Below are 1,013 nucleotides of genomic sequence, written 5' to 3'. Positions count from 1 at the left end.
CCTAATTTGTTTAGAGCTAACTTGGACACCTTTGCACAATACTGCGTTTTCCTATGTAGATATACCCTTAGTTTGAACAGAAAGCAGCAGATGTGAAGCAGAGAGGTAGACCGTCATCTGTAAATTGTCTGTATGAGTATGATAGTTGTATTTGTATTTACAGGTAAGATTACATGGGCAAAGGAACATATTAGTAGAAATATTTCATTTATATGCAGTTTTCTTCTTGTGTGATTACAAGCTGAAAGTTCAGTATTTGCTTTCTCCCTGTTTGCCTAATTTTAACCCCTCTTTTAACATTGGTTTATTTATTAACACTCTGTAAACATGATGTTATTTAATAGCACATACCCTTCATGAGAGAACTGTTAATTTTTCCAAAATGGCAAACCATATCTTGTTTTTCACTGCATTTATATTGCTTCCTGCTCTTGGAACATCGGACTCTATTTTAGCACAATTCAGAAATATCAAGGTAAGTAGCTAAATTTCTGTGGGTAACTACTGGTTTCATAAATCATACAAGTTAGGTTTCTGCCAATTAACTTCAACGAGAAGCTCTAGAGACTTGACCTTGCAGTATTGACATCACTGGGAGCTTTGCAGTTGACTTCAGTGGACAGGATCACATCTTGGACTGAGTTTTCCAGATATAGTAGAAGCCAAAGAACCATACTTCAGTCAACTGCATGTCCAGTCAAGTCTCTGTTGCCTTGTGTTGTTTGTGCAGTGCATTTCTTTCTTTCGTTAAAGTTTTATAAAAAGTTATTGCCCTGTTTTGATCACAAAATCTCTTGGTTTTTACGAGAGCTTGAAAAAAATATGTTTCTAAAACCCTTTATAAAGAAAGTATTTTAAAATTCAATCTCTGGCTATGGACAGAAGTAACATTTAACTGATTCAAAAGGCGAGAAGGATTTCTGCTTGATAGTGTATCAGCAGTTAGTAGGGCTGTGCAGAGCGGGTAATATACGATTCATAGTTTCATAGTTTCTAGGGTCAGAAGGGACCTG

General features: G+C 35.9%; 1 protein-coding gene across 3 annotated transcripts in view; it reads left to right on the top strand.

Moving 5' to 3' along the window:
* Positions 1 to 356: 356 nt before the first annotated feature.
* Positions 357 to 1,013, top strand: part of LOC109289221 (inter-alpha-trypsin inhibitor heavy chain H3-like) — a 153,358-nt gene continuing 152,701 nt past the window's right edge. For all 3 annotated transcript variants that reach the window (XM_019505212.1, XM_019505211.1, XM_019505210.1), the window contains exon 1: positions 357 to 475. In XM_019505212.1, the coding sequence (XP_019360757.1) occupies positions 383 to 475 (93 nt within the window). In that variant the 5' untranslated portion in view covers positions 357 to 382. The remainder of the gene's footprint in view (positions 476 to 1,013) is intronic.

The sequence above is a fragment of the Gavialis gangeticus genome, unplaced genomic scaffold (genome assembly GCF_001723915.1).
Source record: "Gavialis gangeticus isolate Ggan-Ray unplaced genomic scaffold, GavGan_comp1, whole genome shotgun sequence".
In the NCBI taxonomy this organism is placed as follows: domain Eukaryota; kingdom Metazoa; phylum Chordata; order Crocodylia; family Gavialidae; genus Gavialis; species Gavialis gangeticus.
This window is presented reverse-complemented; position numbering and strand designations above follow the sequence as displayed.